Genomic DNA, 20,315 nt, shown 5'->3' with positions numbered 1-20,315 from the left:
CCACCCACATCTGGTTCGAAACTCATACTATAGTCACAAAGGTTTCGCATGCAGCTCTTCGCAAGGGCTTTTCCATAGATGGCACTTGCAAGACAGAGGTTTTGGTGGCTAAGATCAGCTTTATCACTGTCACTTAATCCCGCTTCCATTCCCATCCCTGGAGACCTGGAGACCCACACATCCTGGGGGAGAGGGTGGCTTTTGCTGCAATGGGATGTGGACAGTACACATGTAAACCCCAGGGACAGCAGTAAAAGCACTCCAGGAGCTCCTTCGGGCAGGCCATACAATAACGGAGGCAGACAACACCCTCCTGGCAGGCAGCTGGTGCAGACAGCTCCCATTTACCAGCTCTGGAGCCTCAGCTGGCATTAACTGTTAATGAAGATCAACTCACATCTGGCCTATCTTCCCGGTGCCAGGTTCCGCACTCATCTGCTCCCTATGATTCAAGCCCTTGATTCCAGTTACTCCAGTCCATGCTTGCCATTGGCACACCTTCCCCTCTTCACATGTGCCCCACTCATTCACCTTCTCCCCATCTGCCTCCTAAAAGCAGCCACGCATTCATGATCTGTCACAGTCTCTCAGCAAAGCGTTTCAAGTCGGGTGTCTAATGCAATGATTTTGCCTATGAAATTAGGGCAGCTTGTTAAATCTGGCTGACACCAGAACAGAGAAATCAGAACAGAAACAGAGAAACAGGACAAACACCATGAAAAAGCGCTGTCACATGAATAGGAAGGCTGCTGCCTGGGATGGATGCGCAGGCAAACACATCATTCAGAGGACCCAGCATCTCTCTGTGGTCCCAGGCTCTCTGTGGTCCCAGGGTCTCTGCTTTGCAAGGGTTCACGCTGATTTAAGGTGAAACTGCTCAAATCAGCATTTTGACTGATGCTCTTTCCACTTCAGGAAACAGACCCCAGCCTTTTCTCATCTCTCACTAATACAAAGCAAAGCACACAGCTACAGCACATCCTCCTCCATCTCTAGAGCCAGCGACTGGCCGCATAACCATGCAGATGCAGCAGCTTCTCTAGCCAAGGCAGCATTGCTCCAGCTGTGTGCAGGAACAACATTCTCCTTCACTACCATATAGCCAAGACACAGTCTGCACTGATGAAGGTGTAGCCAAGTCCTCCTCTGAGCTGCCTTCAGGTTCAAAGCCTGCAGTGACACATGCCCCCTCATTCAAACGTGTTTCTACATCTTAACTCCCTTTATAGCATGGTCACAATGAGGAGCAAAGCCCCACTGTGACAGAGACTGCAGAAAGCTCTCAAAGAGTGGTCCCTCAATGGGCTCTTGTAATGTGAAGTGTGGGGAGAAGAACATGGGAGACGTCAGGAGTAGCATGGATTGGCAAAGGGAGACCAGGAATGGGATGGGTGCGCTGTGGATGCTTTTCACTCTGTGTTAAGGAAGAACATTACAGACAAAAGGTCACATTCCTACAGAAGGAGAAAGGAATAAAAAGAGCTGAAAGACTCATTCATATATTCCCTTTTGACCCAAACAAGCACTTGCCAAGCAGGAGGCTGTGACACAAAGCACCTCAGCTGAGTACCCTCCTATGGACTGTGCTCTGCGGATGCTCTTTGTCCCAGCCACACACAGCAGCCATGGACAAGGACACAGCTGTTGCAGATCAGGCTGTCAGCACATCTCTTCTGCATCCACATGCAGCTCCTTGCAGGAAAGCTTGGATGGTTTCCTGCTGACAGCTCAGCAAGGGCCTTTGGCACACAAGCTGCCCCATTCCTGGCACTTGCTTAAGGACACATCTGCTTCAGTGGCATTTCTGATGGGGTATTTCAGCTCTAATTTCAGGGAAGAAGAGGATGAGCAGGTCTGAAGGGGTGGATAGCTCATGGGAGACGCTGATTTCACAGCTTCCAGCAGCCAGGGTTACTCCAGGCTATACCCAAGTGGCTGCAGAGCCTGATCTCCTCCTGCACACCCATTAAGCCAGAGCATCTGAAGGCTCTTCCTATCGCATTGACTTCCTCACAGCCCATTCCACACTATGGAAAACCTCTTTCACCATCATGTCTTGCACCCCATAGATAAAGACTGTAGTGACAAGGAAAGGAAGCAATGGACAAAATTAAGATCCAGGACACACACAGACATCATCTACAGGCAAACAGGACGGCATGCCCCATGGGACTGGAGCAAACAGCAAGGCACCAGAGCATGAGTGTGTGACCTTCAGCTGCAGCATGAAGATGAGTTGCATTACATGGGTGCACATAAAGGATGTGAAAGAGACTGGCAGCTGCCTGCTGCCTCCTCCTCGTCACATTGAGCATCCACTGCCCATGCTGCAGTACCCACCATTTCACCCTGCCATGGTGAGGGGCTTGTGCACATGTACAAGAGATGAGAGGGATTATGAAGGTCTACCATCAATCATGGCCCATCATTTTGGCCTAGAGCTCTGGTCCTTAGAGCGTCAGCTTGTGAAAACTCAAGCACTTTCATTGCTCAAGCTCTCCCCTTGCCAAAAAGACTTCCTGAAACAACATCCTAACACCCAGCACGCTTCCATTCCAACTAGCTGGCTTGTCTTTGGCTCATGCAGCAAGGAGAGTCTATCCAAATGGTACAGAGTGAGCACTAGTGCTGGTACAGTGGGCATTTCCCATACCCCATTGAAAAGTCTAACTGACCATTACACTCTGCCATAGATCAGTGCAAAGTGGAGCGTCTATTTGCCTTTATGCTTGGGTATTCTCACACCTACATTGCCTTGTGGCTACCACATGGAGCATGACTTACCACAGCCACAAAAGGCTATAGGACGCTGACAAACATGGGGCTCAAGCTGGTCCTTTCTAGCCACAGGATGGGATGCTGCAAACTAAGAACTGAAGGCAGGAAGGAAGGAGGAGTTGCTCGAGAGCTCGGCCTCCCACCACAAATGCAAACTTGCATCTTTGCTTCCAAAATAAGTCATTACATGCTCTTGGTTGGATGCGAGAGTTCCTTCTTTAGAGCATCGCAGTCACCTACCACAGAATCAACTGGGCTTCATCATGGATGAAGTAGATGGGCCATTTCCAGACCAACCCCAGTCCAATCCCAAAGATACTACTGCAAACCCAGCTGCTACCTTAGCACATGGCTTTTCCACATGCTACACCAAGGGAGAGGACAGGAAGCACAGCACAAGACCAAAACCAGGGATAAAAAGACACGGATTTTGCCTGACAGCTCTCAGTTTCCATGGAATGGGAGAGGCAGAGCTAGTTTTATCAGGCCAATGTGCTTTCAACACCCAGCTCCACTCACCTGCACCAGCAGGAAGCAGGGAGCTGGGGCTCTTCCAAAGGATTTACACCCATGTTCTCTTAATTAAAACAAGGTGCAGCAAAGTCCCTGAGGCTGTTTTGAGCACAGAAGCCAGAAAGGAGTGCGAGGGTGTTATTGCCAGCTGCAGTGTTCATAGGGACCGATTTACTTCTCCGAATTGGACTTCTATTTGAATCATTCTTTGCTGTCTAAGGGCTATTCCACCATTCGTACCACTGCGAACACCGAGTTACACTTTAGCCTCACCAAAAGGAGGCCTTACCAAGTAGATCCCAAAGGTCTAATAGAGGGAAAAATCTCTTCCGGATCCCCTCCATTCACAGATGATCTTAAGGTCCTTTCCAACCCTAACTATTCTGTGATCCTATGGTGGTTCACTGGGCTAAATAGCACAAATAAAGCAAGTTAAACTGCAAACCCTCCAGCCAGCCAGTTGGAGCGTTACAAATACCTATCAGCAGCCAGCACCGAAACCAGCCCAGCTGCTGTCTGACGGACAGGCTTCCTCCTGGAGCAGAACAGGATCTGTTTAGCTGCTTTGCTATGATCCAGTGAAGCAGAACACACCCAAAGAAGAGACCAGAAAGGGAGAAACCGACACGAGAGAACAGCTTTGCAATGAGGCTTGTGCCAAAGCCTTGGGATGCTCTAGAGATACAAGGCGATGTAAACCACCACCAGGCTGCTGCAGCTTCCACCATCCGAATCCCTGCAGAGAGCTGCAGACCAGCCCACACCCTCTGCACATCCAGGGAAGGAGGGAAGGAAGGAAGGAAAACCCAAGGCATGCTCCACATTGCGCTCCGTGGCAAACAGCCATAGCCACTTGCACAATGATCCCAACGCATTTAACAACCTCAAACACAGCCTCAGACAGCCCAGTTCCTGCCCTGGATCCATTCCCTGTGTTTCCAGCAGACAGGATTGCTTTCTTCACACATGCACTTGCTGTTTTGCCTCCTGGCCTGGCGAACACATCCCTCCCCTACTCTAACAGACCCTTTCCCATAGAGCTCCCTGTACAGTTCATACCCTATATATAACGCTCATTGCTTTACAAACTCTTCTGACTCAATATTGTCATTTCACGCAGTGTGTAAGGAGCTACACAAGTCCAACACCTTCTAGTTACAGCCCTCCAACACAGGCAAAGCTAGTTATCAGCGCAGGGAAGCATGCTCAGCTAGAGACGCGGCGAGGCGAGCGAAGAGATAAGCGAGTACCCTCGTTAGCAATGCAATGTTAACAGCAACCCCAGATAAAAATCTAATACCAGCACAAAATCACACACTGCTCGCAGCAGGGATAACCTCTCCCAGGCTGCAGTCAGCACCGAAAGCCTCCCCGGTAATCACATTAACAGTAATCATAGTAATCATACAAACGAAACTGCTAACGCACCATTCTGCAGTGCTGAAGCCAGCACAAGGAGAAAGTTACCATCGGCCCCGCGCTGCAGAAGGGTGGTTTCCACTGGAGAATCTTGCTCTTCTGCACAGGATCTGGTTAATGAGCACTATTAATCACTACTGCCACCCTAATAGCAACCCCACCTCCGTGGGGGCTCTCTGACCCTTATGAGCTCCCATCCTCCTGTCGCACAAGTGGAAGCTTGCTGTGCCATCTCAATGACAGAGATGACATCCAGGCCTTCTCCCCTTTGCCGCGTTCCCGCTCTGGAATATCAGCTTTGTTAAAAATAGAAGCTAGACACACACAGAGCAGATATCCTACCTCACCATAACTGGTCAAGGCTCCTGACCCGGTAAAGTGAAGAGATGCGTTAGTCCACAGAAACCACAGGGCAGCTCGAAAGGCACAAGGCTCGTAGGATACGGGAGGTGGGGAAAGCTCGCTCTAGGATGCCGAAGGCAGTTTGCTGCTCGACAGCAACGTTCCAGCCTGCAGCAGCCGTCAGGAGGATTGGCCAAGGTGGTGGAGCCTGGGAAGTTTCAAGCGAAGAAGTGACAGCTTTGGGTTATTTACCCCAAAGCAGCTTAACGTGGAAGGGAGCAGGGGTGGAGAGACGAAGAGGAAGTCCTCTCGTTCTGTTATCAGTGTGAAGCCAGCAGCTGTGAGCTGAGTGTTGAGAAGGGGACCGGGGAGGGTAACCACCACCACCACCACCACCACCACCACCACACGCGCATGGTACATGACGACATCCGTCTGCCAGCCCATGGGCAGCAAGGCTAAAGAGAAAGGAAAACGAAGGGCTAACGGGCAAAGTGAGGTATTCCATGGGGCTCCTGGTTCTGAATAGCGCTTCCTACGCAAGCTTCCTCCTCCTTCCTCTTGTGCAAAGCAGCAAGAGAGGGTCGTGCTCCAGGCCTGCAATGGAACAGCCATCAGCGCAGCTATGGGTAGAGAGCATCAGCTCACAGGTCCGTGTTCTGCGCCTCTTGGGCACAGGACCATCATGGGGTGTTTTGGGGTAGGCTCCAAAACATCTCTGCATCCCCGTTGCTTTTGGGGGTTCCCAATTTCAGCTTTAAAAGCAGCCCCTTTGGCTTCGACTCGGTTCCTCTGCCCTCCAAGGCAGCGTTCATACCCCTTCACACGTGCACCTTATCTCTGTGTGCTATGAGCTCTTTGGGGAAACACGCTCTGCTCTGCGTGTGAAACAGCACGCACTGGTGAGCCCCAAAGCCAACTGTGCCTCAAGGAGAAGCATGTCTACACAGCCCTTTTGATCCCTCTTTCTGGACAGTCGAAAGGAGCATACAGACCACATCGCTATATAGCACCCAAGTCAGAGTCCAGTCCCCTTCTGCAGGCAGGGAGAGAAATAGTCACTTCCTGAGGGTGATGCAGAACAGAACCCAGCTCTCTCCCCTTGCTAGACAGGGACACTGTCACTCAATGCAGGCGCCTGCAGTTGAACAGCCCAAGCACCTCAGCCTGTCCAGATTCAGGGTTTAACATACACTGATAGCAAAGTTACCGGGAGAGAGAACCCCTTTTATTACATGGGATGATATAGCTGGAGAACACAGACAAGCTCTCAGGCACACAGACCTTGCGTCAGGCCACCCCTGGGCAGGAAGCACTTGGGTTCTCAGGCCTGAAAGAAGCCGAAAGCTGTGGTGACAGAGGACAACTCCACTACTGCAAATAGAGCCCAAACCCACCATTGATCTCCCTATCTTGGCTTTGCAAGCAAGGCAGGAAGAATGCTTCTGGCAGTGCTGGAGCAAGCTGCTCCAGTGGAAGGTGTCCCTGCCCATGGCAGGGGGTTGGGACTGGATGAGCTTTAAGCTCCCTCCCAACCCAAACCATTCCATGACCCTAAGACCACAGCACCCGGCCCTGATCACTGCATCCCTGCCACCGCATGACTGGCCAAATAGCTCACTCCTGCCTCGTTCTTTCACATCCTTGCATCATCAGCTTGATGGAAACAAGAGCTCGGAAGGCTGTCCTCCTGTGGTCTGGCAAACAACTCGCCGTCCATCAATCAAGGTATTAAATAGCTGGGAATGCGGCTGCCTCTGCAATCCCGAGTATTTAGTCCATTATCCCACAGACACTTAGTACAATTACGGCTGCTTTGCGGCTAGCCTTTAATGTGCCAACAGAGCAGCTGAGGCACAGAGGAGATTAGAGATCAGCAACAGGCTCAACCACAGAGCAAAGCCTGGGCTCACTGCAGGGAGCTCGGGAACGCCGGGAAGGACTGGGAATTGATGGAGAGGGGAGCAGCACAGAGCCCTGTGTGCTTTTAGGGGCTGTTCCCAGGAGCTGGGCGCCTCATCCTGCTAAAGGGGGCAGAGACGCCCTTGCTCTCAAGAAGGATGCTCACTTTCCAAGCAGGAAAAGCTGACAGCTCCAAAGGGAGACTCGGAGCAACTCAGGGGTGTAATTCCTGCTGATGGAGCCCCCCAGCAGTGCCAAGCTGCCCCTGAGTGCAACACAGGTTTTCTACTGTCATCACCCTCACAGCCACCAGGCAAACTCTTCCGAAGACACTCAGCAAAGTATCCAAGGAATATAACCGCATCCTATCTGTGTGTGTGTGTCATCATTCCAAGGCTGAAAGCAACCCTGGAAAACAAGCCGTGATCCGTCCCGGCAGAGCTGAACCAGCATCTGGCAATCAAGGGCATCAGGGATTTCACAACCAAAACAGGGCTTTCCTTTGTTTACTGCCAGCACTTCCCTGGGCTTTAAAGTACCAGTTTCCTATGGGATACTCATTTTCCCTCTGCTCATGCAGGCCGACAGCACTACCACCGATGGTCAGACACTGGAGATGCCAGCGATAACAGCTGCAATGATACAGCAGAAAGGGGGGGGAAGAAGTCGGTTATACCCTGTCTTGTCACAGCACATATGGCCTCATGTCTTCAGATACATGGCCCACAGAGCTCTGCTGTCACTGCGGCCTTGGAGATCTGCACTAGAAGCAATCTCATTGAGTTCAGTTGTGTCTAAACTGTGTCAGTCCCGTAGACACAGACCAGGCTCTCATTGCCTTCCTTTGTGAATGGTGTACGGAATAGCAAAGCCTGTGTGTTGAAAGCCTGCATCTTCATAAAATGGGTTGGATTGAAGGGACCTTAAGGATAACCCAGCCCCAACCCCTGCCATGGGCAGGGACCCCTTCCACTGGAGCAGCTTGCTCCAAGCCCCTGTGTCCAACCTGGCCTTGAGCACTGCCAGGGATGGGGCAGCTTCCCTGGGCACTTCCATCCATCCCTTCGTGCAGGAACCTGTTCAGTGTCCCCTTCTTGCAGCCAGGGAGTGAGCAGAAATAGCCGTGTGCCTTTACATCGGAGTCACTACCCAAACACCCAGGCACAAATGACAAGGGCTGGATGTGGCAGTGCCTGCTGACCGCTCGTGGGAGGCTCATCACGCACGAGGGACCGTATGCAAAGAGCTTCTGCTTGTCCCAGCATCACAGCTGGCTGCTTTCACCTGAAAAACACAACTATGGGGAATTCCAGCCCGTTTGTGGTAGCCTGAAGACCCTGAGCTCTGTGGCTTATGTCCAGCTTTGCCAACCACCAACTAGAGGAGATGCACCGCATCCCTCTGCTTCCATAGGTCATGAGTAGCACCAAAACCAGGCAGCTCCAACCCAGTCAAACTCTTTAGGGCCATGCCCCCTCACTAAACTGCACTTGCTGGAGTACACCAGTTCCTCTTGCTTTGACCACTGAGATGAGAACACCGAAAGTTTCCATTGCTTCAAAGCCACAGCAGAAATAACTACTGACACCCCCGGAGCAGGACTGAAACTGGCCCGAGATGCAGACGGCAGCAGGCAGTGCGTTGGTTCAACACAGAGCATTGCTACTGCAGCACATCCTTCCCTTGCATAGGCTGGAATGAGCACTAAGGATGTGCCTGGGAGTGGGAGCTGCAGCCCCTAGGGCAGGTTATGACCAAAGGGCAAGAACAAGGTTGCAATGCACGTTGTCTGCCTGCTGTCTTGGCCAAGGGAAGGCTGGAGAGGAGGAGTTCAACTCAATGCCAGCCAATGTGCAGGCACAGCAATGACCCATAGGGTGGTGGTGACACCTCAGTGCCCCACAGCAGCCCCTGACCCCAGTGTCACAAAGGGTTGATGTAAGTTCCTTTGCTCCATCTGGTGGTTAGAAAGCTTTGAAAGCTGCACAGAGGAAGCATGTGCTGCTCCCATGCACGGCCTGCTTGTCTTCTGATGGGCAGGGACACCTTCCACCGGCGCAGGTTGCTCCAAGCCCCATCCAACCTGGCCTTGAACACTGCCAGGGATGGGGCAGCCACAGCCTCTCCATCCTGGAAGGATAACGCTTAAGCATTCAGAGCTGGTCTATGGGGAAACAAACGCGCTCCGCTCAGCCGGGAGCAGAACAACTCCTCATTAGGATGTGCCAAGGGCAGACAAACCCTGACCCATTCTCCTGGGCACAGAGGAAAACCAAACCCAGCCCCCAGGGTCCTTCCTCATTGCGCAGGTTCCCCTCCAAGTCCCACAGTGAAATCGATCAGGCAATGAGGAAGCAAGGCAAGAGCAGAGCCTGGTGTACAGCACCTCGGCTTCCTTGGGCTCCCTCCCACTTGGCACTAGGGCCAGGAGGAGGAGAGGAGATTCCTTGTGCATTGCCCCTGCCACACGAGCATCCCGAGCCCGCAGCATCACGTGCACCCCGAAACTCTCCGCTTTCAGGATTATCTAACCTGGGGAGCTAAATAAAACCGGGGGGAGGTTATTTCAGACCCGGGCAGGGTGACAAGACAAGAATATAGCCCAGAGCAGGCCCATGTCCCCTTTGAAGAGTCGCCAAGGCTATTTTTTACCTAGATACATCACGAAGAATGGGAGAAGGGAAGAAATACCATGGTTATATTTAGAGTTTAATCAGTGGCAGGGCTCGTCGCGCTTCTTCGAGAGGAGACGGATGGAAATGCTTCAGGAGGGTGGGAGGAAGAAGGGGAACAAACAAACAACCAACAGAGCCACCCCCAAAACCCAGCCCAAGGACAAACATAGCCCTGGTGGCTCCCTTACATGGCAGGGATGCTGCTCATGGGTGTGAAAGGGGGTTTTAGTTGGTCTGAAATGAAATCCTTGTCACCTTCCCACCCTCCGGACATCCCCAAGGCCAAAGAACACGTCCCAAAGGATGGGTTCTCTGCCCATGGCAGGTATTCACCATTACCCCAACCCTGAGCCTGGCCAAGCATCCGGATCCCTGTGCCACATGTGCCCAATGTGACAGGCTGAGGAGCCGAGTCCTGGCCTATGGGTAACCGCATGGTTACCCTGGAGGTAGCATCTAGCAATGAGCCCCAGCACAAGGGCTTGTGATCGTGCCAATTGCTTATACCTCTGTCACTGCAACCAGGTCTTTCCCATAGCTTCTCCAATGGGAATCACTCTAAAACTACTTCAAAAGCTCACTGGAAAAGGGGGGGAAGTTGTACATTCCAAGGGGGAAGTTGTACATTCCAACCCCCTGCTTGTGTCCCATTTGTGTTTTTAAGGCAGGTTGTTTCGTGAACCCAACCGCTGCCTTTCAACACCCTTTTGGTGCTCACAGTGCTCCTCCAACCCATCTCCGTGCCAAGCCAGAGAGCCCAAGCTGCTCAACCCTTGGTATCTCGTGCCTTGACAGAAGCAAACTGCACCCCCAGAAGGTGAGGAAGGAGGAGATGGGAATTGCAATGTGGGATGGGAAAGGGGGACCCGAGGATGTGCCACCCTGGACCGAGCCTGAAATTTAAGTGGGAAATTAAATCATCTCTTTTGTAGCACCCACAGGAGATGAGCAGACAGCAAAAAATCATGGCACCATCCAGATAAATCTAATGACTGTATACTGGGAATGGGAGGGATTTCCAGACCTTATTATCCCTAAGGTTCTTGCTCTGATGGAGAGGAAAAAGGAAGGGATGGGGTTGCACAAAAGACCCTTGTGCATCAACAGCACAGATGCCTTCTCCACAGAGACACCAAGGCATGCAGATTGCCTGGACCATAGGGGGAAACAGAGAGCTCAGCCTTCTCCAGCACGGCAGTGGGGGATGCTGCTGAAGATGCTATAAACCTGCACAGCAGCCCCATCTCCATGCATGAGAAGGGACCACATGGAGGTGGCCACTGAGATTGCAGGTGCCTTTCCCCCAGGTCAGCGATCACATCCATGCTCATGCTTCCCTTGGGAAGGCCAAGGGACACCAGCCACAGCGAGCACCGGCTGGAATCACCCCCAGCACAGGACACCTCGAGTAGATACTTGCTCACAGGCAGGCTCCTCACCTGATAACGCAATCAGGAGGGCTGCAGCTCAGCTCCCCTTCTCCTCCCCCAGCGCTGCTTTTGACACCAAAACCCTGCAAGGAGCGAGATAAACTGCATCACTCCTTGTTGTGAGAGGCTTCCCCAGCCCTGAGCCCTCACAAGGGGCACTGTAGGGAATGCTGTGATTCCCCTGCATATCCCATGCCAGCGCCCATGGCATGAGATGCGCGCCCACAGCCACATCTGGACTGGGTGACCCCCTCTTTAAGGAGCTTATTAGGGAACCTGCTCACTGCCCCTGGTGATGGGGGCAGAACAGAGCTCATTTGTCTCATAGACAGGGTCCATGGATGCCCCAGAGCACAGCTTGAGGGGACAGACAGAGCAGAAGGGCTGGGAATGCTCATCATTAACAACCATGAGGCCACATCAAAGAACAAGGCAGGGGGCTGGAACTGGAGGAGCCTTAAGGTCCCTTCCAACCCAAACCAGAACAACTGAGATGCTTTCACTGCAGCTGGATCACAGCAACATCCTTCCCACATGGACCTGCCTGTGACAGCATCTGCTACAGGAGATGCTGAAGCGCACATCCCCAAGTGTCCCCCTCAATCACGGCGAGCAGGCAGAGCTCTTTGGAGGCCATCACTGACACAAGCAGCAGCAGGAGCTATTTGCAGCAAGCACTGCATATACAGGAAACACACAGTTCCTGATTTCCAGCTTGGTTTAATGTGAAGAATTTCCTCCTTCCCTTCAGACCCAAGCAGGAAGCCTGCAAACAGACCGGCCCCAGCATCTGATTAGACCCCATCCTACGCACACTTCCTGGACCATGCAATTGGACTGCAGGAGCCGCTTTCCATCCCTCCCCACCACTCACATCACGAAGCAGCAAGTGCAGCTCTGCCCAAGCCACTGCTTTAGGTCAAGGCAGGGAAAAGCAACAGAATAAACCCATTCCTACTGCAGGAGAAGGATTAATGCTTGAAGAAGTGAAGCCTTTGGAGTGCTTCTCCTTAACACGCACCCCAGAGGGTATGGGCCTGGTTTTAGCTTGGAAATAGGTGTTAGCTTTATTCATCATTTTAGGATGGAAACCCAAATACCAGCATTTGGGAAGTAAGTTTTTAGATGCCCTGATTCCCAAATGGCTCACTGCAGTGCAATGGTGGGAGGGCAGACACCACAAGGATGCTCTGGGGATAGGTAATGAAAGATGGTAGGCGCTAAAACAGCGATCAGTTGGGAAAGAAAAGCGCCCAGCTCTGGGTTCTCCACTCACAGGACCCTTTGAAGAGGGACCTGGTTTGCTCATGGAGTGACGAAGGTGATGGGCACCAGGGATAACGGAACACTTTGGCTAGTGAAAGCCAAGCAATAAGCCAAAGCCGCTATTACAGAATACAAACTTTCCCTCTAACTGCCTTGAGTGGCCTCAATGAGAGCTCCAGTATAGAGCGGTCAATGTGAAAAGCCTGGAAAAGCCTTGGGAACATGGGAACAGCTCCATGCAAGCAGAGGCAAATGCCAATGCCCACCTTTTTGCATACCCAGAAGCGTCTCCAGCCGGATGACACAGAAGCCAGGTTTCCCATGGTGATTCCGTTCCCTTTTCCAAGGAGCAGCATGGCTACAGGCACACTTCTGCTGGGACTCCACCGCATGCCATAGCCAAGGGAGCCATCCCTGGGGAATAAAGCTTTTGCTGGGGATGCAGCTCATGCACTGGGCACTGGGATCCGGCATGCGGAAGGCTGCTCAGCTCCGTGCTGAGCGAGACCCGGATACCTGGGAGCATCCATCTGGATACTGCTGCTCCGCTGGCACAGCTCCACTGCAGCACAAAGCCCCGATTCATCCATCAGGTGCCTCCAAGGAGAATCATCTCCTAGAAACCCAGTGAACTGGAAGCCTGCTGGAAGCAGCTCCGGTACCGCCCAGCCACAAAGGAAACTCGCCCTGGATATAGCTCTGGAGGAGCGGGAAGGCCGGCTTCCCTCCCGTGTGCTTCCCTTACCCAGACAGGGAGGAATTCTCCTTGGCAGCCCGCAAAAGAGATACAGCTGCATCCCAGAAATGGGCTCCAGGGATGAGAGTGATTCAGTTGCCTCGGGACTATAATGGGAGCGGCTCACACTGCCTTGGGAAGCCATAGGATGCTGGAAAATCACTGAGGGCCTCAGCTGAACGCCTCTCCTTAGGCAAGGCAATTTCCCTCTCTGAGCTAGGGCATTAACTGTTCTTATTCCCTCACTGAATTTATGGATTCCATGACCTGCAGTAAGGAACAAGCCCTATCTGGGACTAAACAGTAGGCTGGGGCTTGGAATTGAAGTGTAAGTTAAGCTGCTAATGTCCTCATCCTCATTTATCACAGTAAAGCCTAACAAAGCAGCACCAGGAGCTCATTCCACTGCATTTCCCATCTCTTAGCCCCCCACTTGTCCATTTGCAAGCATTTGAGCTCTGAATCCCCCATCCTGCTACTAACGCAGCCTGTGCCCAAAGACATCTTCATACAGGTACCAGAGAGAAAAAGCAGGGAGCATCTCAGATGAGATTCAGGGGCAGCAATGGCAAAGGTGGGAAGCAAAAGGCACCGGCTTCCCTTGCTGGGAAGCTCTCATCCCATGAGCAAATCACTGCAGAGGGCCCGGGTGGGAATCAAGCTGCTGCTGGGAGCTCATAGCTTGGGGTCTGTGCTTCAGAGGCACAGCAGCCACAGGCTTGGTCCACAGTCATCCTGGTTCCAATCCGAAGCTCTGGCCTTGAGCAATATCCAAGATGCCAAAACACTGACCTGGTTTTGCTTCCTGGACCAGAAATTAGCACCTCCCCACCGCCACCCAAGCTGCCAAAGCAAGCAGCTACTGCAAACACTCCAGGTTAATATTTACACTGGGATTCAGCACAGGAAGCGCGTGTTTTCCCACTGGGAAGCAGTGGGAAAGGTGTCACTGCAGCTGATGCTCAAGGTGGGACATCGAGCAAGGTTTAAGGGTACAACCGGGTGTATTTGATGCCTTGGATGCACACAATGCAGCCTGCACAAGCATCGTGAAGAAAGCACATGCAGGACTTTGGGCATTCCCAACTTGGAAGCGACGCTGGAGCAGCCACAGGGGTGGGAAGTGGTGGCTGCTCCAGCCCTGCTTATGCTTGTGATTACAACAGCTCCACAACTTCAAAGGGAACCACCCACAACGTGCCATAAAATCAGCGCTGACAAAGTGGCTCAGCTGAGCAGTGAAGGAGATGTTAGAGGGGATCAGCTGAATGCAAGGGGAATGTTGTCAAACAAACCTGCTCAGCTCTGTCTGGGGGCTATCGCTCAGCAGCTCTTTGTCAGGTCTGCTACAGAAGCATCTCCCCACAGTATTTCACCATTATCCTGCTTATTCATTGTCCTGAAAGCTGGAAACTTGGTCTCCGTGTTCCCTTCCTAAGGCAGTTTCACCTTTTCAGTGCTGTAAGATGCTACCTTGTGTTTCGCTCTCCTGGACAGGAGGGATGCAGGGCAGCATCTCTCCAGCCCGCTTTGATGCGGGACCACTGTGACCATACCCCCTCAGCACTCAATCCTGCTGAACCTGGAGGCACAATCAGGCTCTGGAAGCTGGAATTTACTCATTTCCTCCACGCTTTCCCTTCCTCCCAAACACAGCATCCCAGGAAACTGCAACGAACAAACCTGCCCTGCAAAGGGCAATGCACGAGCCAGCGCTGCAGGCACCGTGCAGCTCCTTTCTAGGAAAAGAAACAGGATTTTGGGGCCTTGCAGAGTCCATCCCTTGTGAGGGATCCCTTGAACCTCCCATCAGCACAAGTCATGGTCTCAGTAGATCCATCTGAACATGCTTTGAGCCAGAGGGAGAGCAGGCAAAGGAGAAAGATGCCATATAGATCTGGTAGCATCCTACACGTAGCTAGGCAAGAGAAGAAAGGCTGGAGCCAAGCCAGTCCTGCCTCAACGTGAGGAAAAAGACCTGAGCAACATTAGAGATCCAGGAGCAGCAAACCCAGTGCACAGATGGAAAGGATGGGAGCAATCAGCAACCCTTTGGCTGTCTCTAGCAGGCCCAACAGGGAGGAGTTAGCAAGGTATGGGCAGTGCGGACAAATATTGACTTGCCTGCAGGCACAGAGAGCACCGCCAGAGCCATGGGCCCCACATCCCAGCCTTCTGCTTCCTCCTCCATTGCCCATCAGTGTTTCGCAATCGCAAGGCACCACCGCTGCCTCTTCCTAAACCTCTTCTGCACGCTTCGAACCGGACACCCACAAAGCACAGCCCAGCTCTCGCACAGGGACACGCAGCCAGGGCCGGAGGGCAAAGAGAGACCCAAACCACCACCAACCAACTGCGGCATTGCAGGAATAGGCACGAGGAGAACAGGGAGCGTGTCGAGGAGGTGGCTGTGGGCACCGCGCTCATGACCTGCCCTGTTGGGTGCTGCACCAACACCAAACAAGCACTCCCTGTGCTGTAAGCGATCCCGTGCCCCTGCTGAAGCGGTTCTCAGCTGTACGGCTGCTCCCAGCCACCTCCCTCCTGCGGCTCTTCCGAACACACTTGGCTCCCAACAGCAACAAAAGCCTTTCCAGGTCACCTTAAGGCACCAAAACACAGAGCACAGAACCCCCAAACCAGCTCTTAGGAAGGAGCACGGCACGGGGAGCTGTGCATTGGGTCTGGCATCCTGAGCAAACAGGGATGGGAAGAGCTCATCCACCACCTATTTACCCCTTTTGAAGCCATCACAGAGGAGGAGGAACCCAGGAGGGACCATGTCCTTTCCAGCCCTCACCATTCTATGTCCCTAAGTCACACATGCTCCTGCCTCTATCGAGACTCAAGCTTTGTAACCAACAACACACCGCATGTGCTGAAGCGTCCTTTTATCAGCTCACAGCCCACAAAACGCATTTCAAGCAAGTTTTAAAGCTCGGTCCTGTTTTGACGTCCCCTCTTTGCATCTTTAACTACAAAGAGAAGCCCAGAGAAGCTGCAGCTGCCCCATCCCTGGCAGTGCTCAAGGCCAGGCTGGATGGGGCTTGGAGCAAGCTGCTCTAGTAGAAGGGGTCCCTGCCCGTGGCAGGGTCCCTTCCAACCCAAACCCATCTGTGACCCTAAGACCAGATGCTTTCAGGCAGCACCAAGCAGGCTGCCGGTGTGAACGGGACCGGCACCGGCAGGGACCCGTGGGCAAGGGCTCAGCTGCATCCGAAGCCGCTGGGTCACCGAGCCCCGCACCCGCTGGTCCCACGGGGGCAGGTCGGAGCCGCAGCCGGCACCGGAGGAAGCGGTACCCGGCGGCCGAGGGCTCGGCCCGGCGCTCAGCCCTTACCTGCGGGAGGTCATGGCTCCGCGGAGCTCCGGTCCCGGCCCCGCACCGACTGCCCGCAGCACCGCACCCCGCGGGGCGCTGGGCCCCGGCCGCCGGGGAAACCCCTCCCAGTGACGCGGGGGAATCCCCGCCCTCCGCTCCGCTCCGCTCCGCTCCGCTCCGCCCCGTCGGGACCCGGGCGCGGCCCCGCTGCCCTCCGGGGGGCCGGGTCCCTTCCTCTTCGCACCCCGGGCTCGCAGCGTGCGGGGTCGATGCCGGCGGTGACTTCAGGCGGCGCTCGGCACCCAAACGCTCTCGAACTGTTGGAGGGGGCAGGAAACGGGGAGAGGGGCTTGGGACAAGGGCCCGTAGGGACAGGCCAAGGGGAATGGCTTGAACCTGCCCGAGGGGAGACTGAGCTGAGCTCTTAGGCAGAAGCTCTTCCCTGTGAGGGTGCTGAGGCGCTGGCACAGGGTGCCCAGAGAAGCTGTGGCTGCCCCATCCCTGGCAGTGCTCAAGGCCAGGTTGGACACAGGGGCTTGGAGCAAGCTGCTCCAGTGGAAGGGCTGCCCGTGGCAGGAACTGGATGAGCTTTCAGGTCCCTTCAACCCAAACCAGCCTGGGATGCTGTGATGATTCTCCAGGCTGAGGGAGCTGTTGTCTGTTCAGCCTGGAGAAAAGAAGTCTCAGGGGAGACCTTGTCTCCATGTTCCAGTGTTTAAAGCGTGGCCACACGAGACTCCCTTTTTACAAGGACATGGAAAAGGCAAGGCCTGATAGGCACAAGTTACTGCTGGGGAGGTTCCAGACACAAGAGGAAAACGTTTCCCAATGAGAACAACCACTGGAATCACCTCCCCAGGGAAGTGATGGCTCCCCAGCAGTGGGCACTGTTAAAACTGGGCTGGACAGGGTGCTGGGACATCTAACCCAAGGTTGGACCTAATGATCCTTGAGGCCCCTTCCAGCTTGGTGTTGGCTTTTAGTGCTGCGTTCACAAGGCCTGGAGGGCCATGCTGCCAAGAGAATGGAGCAGCCAGCAGACACTGAGCTCCTGAGCCTGGTGGGGCTAAGCCACGTTTGCTCTTATCCCTGGATACCCCCAGCTCAGGGCACGTGATGGAGCCGGGAAGGCACAACGTCCCCAGGGCATTGCTCTCATCCCAGTGTCTATGGCGAGACAGGGATCAGGTGCGCTACAGGCATCCTACACCCTTTATACACCTAGGGCACATTTGCCTACGTGAGGTGTAAATTCAGAGGCCTCCAACAAACTCATGTCGAATCCACGCTGCTTCCCAGAAAAGCCAGAAATTAACCCAAAGAAATGCCCTGAATCTGGCACCTTTCATGAATGCTGGGTGAGAAAACCAAGCCAGCTGTCCAAGAGAGAAAACCGGGATGCAGCCAGCGAACCCCCCCCCCACCCCGCTCCAGTCTACCCATAGTGGCAAAAATAGCATATATATAACTATAATAAGACTCAGCAAATTCCATGTCTATTCGGGGAATACCCAGCGAGCTGGCGGCAGGAGCCAGCTCAGATCTCTGCATAGCTGTCCTGCGTGCCACCGGATTGCTCACAGGGCAACAGGGACCACAGAGGCCAAATAGCAACCCTGATAACAATGACCCCTGTCCTCTCCTTCCTCTTTTCCCCTGCCACTGAGGCTCCCAGTGTCCTTCTGCACTGAGACTCCATTGTGAGAGCCCAGACTGGGGTTTCTCTGTGTGCTTGTCTCGTATGGCTGGGGGGAACAAGACCCTTTCTCAGGGCAGTGGATGCTGTTCAGCCTCATGGTTAAAGACAGGTCAAAAGGAAACCTCTGGAATAGTTCTCCCCACTTCTTGTAAGTTACTGGTTTCTAGGCTGTGCAACGGGTGAAAATAGTCATGGAATGGGTTGTGTTGGAAGGGACCTTAAAGCTCATTTAGTTCCACAGGGGATGGAGCTGCCCAGAGGAGCTGTGGCTGCCCCATCCCTGGCAGTGCTCAAGGCCAGGTTGGACACAGGGGCTTGGAGCAAGCTGCTCCAGTGGAAGGGGTCCCTGCCCGTGGCAGGGGTTGGAGCTGGATGAGCTTTAAGGTCCCTTCCAACCCAAACCATTCCATGATCCTATGGTCCTGCTGAAAGCTCAGCTCAGTAGAGTGGTTTCAGAATAGAGCTTAGCCCCACACTGAAGCTCCTTGGCATGGAGCTGGGGTTCACTGCTCCCAAAGACAAGGGATACAGAGCAAGCTGAGGATGGGCAAGACCATCCAACCCCAACTGCCTTCTCCTTGAAGACACCTCCTCTCTTTGCTCCCAGCAAGCACAGATGGGACCATCACGCTCAGTGCTCACACGGCGCGTTCCTGATGGTGCGCAGCAGAAGAGGGGCTGCCGACAGCATGGCCAGGCTGTTCTCCTGACTCACACTTGCTGCCTGCCCGAGCGTGCCCTCCGTGTGCCTCCTGTGCTCCTTTCCTTCCTCTTTCCTTTCCCAATGGCTGTTTCTAGCCTGCAGTGAAATCCCCATGCAGCTGCCAGAGCTTTTCCTCCTGGCCAAGACAACGATGGCTTTTTCTCCCTGCTGCTTTGCAGCGAGCTGGCAAGAGGCGCTGGCTTTGCAAGTCCATGCCTGTTGTGGCATAATAAGGTCATTGTCAAGAAGACGCTGCACCAGGAGGCTGATCTGGAGCAAAACATGGCCCTGGTTGTGAGCTGTGCAACCCCTGTGGCTGTGCAGACACTGGCCTCATTGTTTCCCATTGTGAGTCTCAGGCGTCTCGTTGTCCATGGAAAAGCCGGTTCCTGCTGAGCTGATGCAGACACCAATTGACTCTGCATCATTGCTGGGTATCAGAATGACTTTGTTTGCTGAATGAGCTGCCTCCCAAACCCACATTCGCCTCTTGCTTCACATCACTTGGATGAACAGTGAACAAAATTCTCCACCTCCCACCTTTGCTTGCAGAGATGAAGCTGCAGAGATCAGAGATAGGGCTCTGGCCAGATGGAAAGGCCCCATTAGGAAGAGCTATTTAAAGGAGGAGCTTAGGCGCTGGTACATCTCAAACCACATCCTGCTTGCATGCTTGCGACTGACTTTTCATGGCTCCTCAGTTTACAGAGGGTAAAACCCAGGGGGAAGCTGCTGCCATCAGTGAGGAGGAGGCCACGGAAGCATCACTTCAGCCTCACTGACATGGTGTCAATGGGATAGAGCCTCTTTTGAATATGCTGCCTAAGAAGAGGTCATAAAAGCATGTATGGCAAAGAAGGTGAACCCATTCAGATGGCCACAGACAAGAGCAAGACACACAGGAGCCTTCCTCCTGCAAACACTGGGTGGGTAGGATTGGGGTTGGCATTCATAGAGGCTCCCTTTATAAGACCCAGCAAGGTACCTGCATGAGCCCCTCTTTCTAAGGGAAATAGAGGGAGATGCTGGTTTGACTTCACACCGTATCTGCCATAGAGGGAGATGCTGGTTTGACTTCACACCGTATCTGCCATAGAGGGAGATGCTGGTTTGACTTCACACCATATCTGCCATAGAGGGAAGGGAGATGCTGGTTTGACTTCACACCATATCTGCCATGGAGGGAGATGCTGGTTTGACTTCACACCATATCTGCCATAGAGGGAAGGGACATGCTGGTTTGACTTCACACCATATCTGCCATAGAGGGAGATGCTGGTTTGACTTCACACTGTATCTGCCATAGAGGGAGATGCTAGTTTGACTTCACACCATATCTGCCATAGAGGGAAGGGACATGCTGGCTTGACTTCACACCATATCTGCCATGGAGGGAGATCCTGGTTTGACTTCACACCATATCTGCCATGGAGGGAGATCCTGGTTTGACTTCACACCATATGTGCCCAGGAGATGGTTATACAAGCAAACAGAGCACACAAAAGGAATGAACCAGGTCCCTTCCAAACG

The 20,315-nt window shown here is 53.4% G+C and overlaps 1 protein-coding gene across 1 annotated transcript in view; it reads right to left on the bottom strand.

Moving 5' to 3' along the window:
• LOC136022713 (tyrosine-protein phosphatase non-receptor type 11-like) overlaps positions 1-16,516 on the bottom strand; it is a 40,546-nt gene extending 24,030 nt beyond the window's left edge. Inside the window, exon 1 of the mRNA XM_065696374.1 lies at positions 16,402-16,516. Coding sequence (XP_065552446.1) covers positions 16,402-16,415 — 14 coding nt within the window. The 5' untranslated portion in view covers positions 16,416-16,516. The remainder of the gene's footprint in view (positions 1-16,401) is intronic.
• Between the last annotated feature and the right edge of the window lie 3,799 nt (positions 16,517-20,315).

This window comes from Lathamus discolor, chromosome 16, assembly GCF_037157495.1.
Source record: "Lathamus discolor isolate bLatDis1 chromosome 16, bLatDis1.hap1, whole genome shotgun sequence".
In the NCBI taxonomy this organism is placed as follows: Eukaryota; Metazoa; Chordata; class Aves; order Psittaciformes; family Psittacidae; genus Lathamus; species Lathamus discolor.
This window is presented reverse-complemented; position numbering and strand designations above follow the sequence as displayed.